Genomic DNA, 1,956 nt, shown 5'->3' with positions numbered 1-1,956 from the left:
AAGATCGGCCCGCGTTACAAATAGCACTTAATGTTTTGTTTTTTTTTTTGTTTTTTTTTTGAAGAAGACTCCTCGTGCACTGGTATCGAGAATCGAGGATTCAAGTCAACACTTTCCATTCCACTGTCTCCAGGATTGACGCAGTTTACTGTGCCAAAGAGTCGTTTGTGCAAAGTGAAATAAATTAAGAGTCGAATAATACCTGGCTTTGAAAAATCAATCGATAACAATCAGCGGTGTCAAAATTTCCACCCTAGCGGCGGCTCTCTCTGGCCAACAGATGCGGATCCCAAAGGCCGTGCTTTTGCTGACTGCAAGCGCCGGAAGCGATGGTGGAGCCGAAAACACGCCGTAGACGCCATACTTTCGACTGCACCTATACGCTTAACTTCGCACTGCACACTGCAACACTGACCTGCGTCGCGTCCAACTTTGAAAGTACTGTTTGAGTGCCAGGGATCCGTCTTCGTGCACCTCCGGTACTGTGAGAGTGTCCATCATCTTACGCAATCCACGCAACACAAGCACCAGGGCAACACCACACCACGTTGACGCCTTGCCATCCGAGTCGCAGCGTCAACACCACTCCCACCAAAGTAAATATCACGATGTGTTCTATGTTGCTCAAACGCCTATGATGACAACTCTGGTGTCGTTCTTGAGAGACATGAAATCAGCCCAACGTCAGTTTGTATTCGAAACCGAACACTGTTGAGAGAGTCTCAGCGTGAGCCTGATGCGCATAATAAAAATAACGCTAGAATGGTATTATCGTAATTGTTGCATTAGAGAGTTATGTCCCCTTTCACTTCTTAAGGGGTCGATCCCAACGGGACTAAATCTTGTCACTCTTTGGCAAGGCCTGCAAAAATGTTACGTAGATAGCTGCCACGCTATTTGTACAAACTGCACGGAGAATTCTCGCCGCAATTTAATTCTTTTTTCCACGCTACGAATATTTTTATCACAGGATGACTAGACAGTTTATCACAGACCAACTTTTGCGTTAACCTCTTGAGAGATCATGCAGTTTCCTCAATAAACGAATCATGTTATATTGCTTGAATCATGCATCGAAATGCACCTCTTTGCTCAGAAGGCATCAGAAAGGCTGTTGTTGTCACTTGGAAATGGTTGCAAAGTTCGGCACACGACCTCCAGCACCATGCGAACAATGTAGCTGTATACTTATTGCCTCCATTGCCAAAATAAACTTCAGCAAATTTTCAAGCATACAACAATGCTTCTATTGCTTTCCTGAAGAGCGTATGCGTCTTGGAGGTGCTTTTCTTCGGAATTATCCCGAACATGCATCAACCGTTCTTGCAAGGCCGACAATTGTATGCTATCACAAAGTTGGTGGCGTCAGTGGAACAGTTCTCTCATAGTCACACCGGAACCGTTGAAATTGGTATAATTGATGCTACATATCCTATTCACGTCAAGGCCAACGAGCCGCTTGAGCTTCTAAACACCTCGACTGCCCTCATCCAGCGAGCGTTTAGTCTACACCAACGTCTACACCAACTTTCAAGGCAGAAAACCATCGGAAAACCTCGGGGAAATCAAACAAAAGACAAGCCTTCGCTAAAGCCGGTCAGGGTCTGCGGCAATCCTTTTCAACACATGCAGATGGGTCCGCACTGCCGGAGGCCGGTTCCACGGAGTTGTTATCCAAGCTTGCCGACACTGGGCCACAAGGGAGACTCAGAAGAGACACACGACGACACTTCTGCGCAATACCGCTGCTGTGAGACGGGCGAAGTACTCATTTCCACCTGCAGGCGATGGTGCAGGAGGCTTCCAGGCCGTCGCTCGGAGGGACATTGAGAACACCGCCGATTCGTCGCGATAACCACGGGCTCGTCCTCTACAGAAGCAGGAACACGGCGTCTCGTCGTCGGCACGCGAGACAATGGGCCCGCGACGCGCGGCGCCGGCGTCGTCACCCTCAAG

At 48.4% G+C, this 1,956-nt stretch overlaps 1 protein-coding gene across 1 annotated transcript in view; it reads right to left on the bottom strand.

The window, feature by feature from the left end:
* The window catches only part of LOC119463350 (eye-specific diacylglycerol kinase), a 461,935-nt gene extending 460,639 nt beyond the window's left edge, over positions 1–1,296 (bottom strand). The window contains exon 1 of the mRNA XM_049655998.1: positions 416–1,296. Coding sequence (XP_049511955.1) covers positions 416–501 — 86 coding nt within the window. The 5' untranslated portion in view covers positions 502–1,296. The remainder of the gene's footprint in view (positions 1–415) is intronic.
* Positions 1,297–1,956: the final 660 nt, after the last annotated feature.

The sequence above is a fragment of the Dermacentor silvarum genome, chromosome 9 (genome assembly GCF_013339745.2).
Source record: "Dermacentor silvarum isolate Dsil-2018 chromosome 9, BIME_Dsil_1.4, whole genome shotgun sequence".
In the NCBI taxonomy this organism is placed as follows: domain Eukaryota; kingdom Metazoa; phylum Arthropoda; class Arachnida; order Ixodida; family Ixodidae; genus Dermacentor; species Dermacentor silvarum.
The sequence above is the reverse complement of the archived record's forward strand: the minus strand, read 5'-3'. Positions and strand labels throughout refer to the sequence as shown.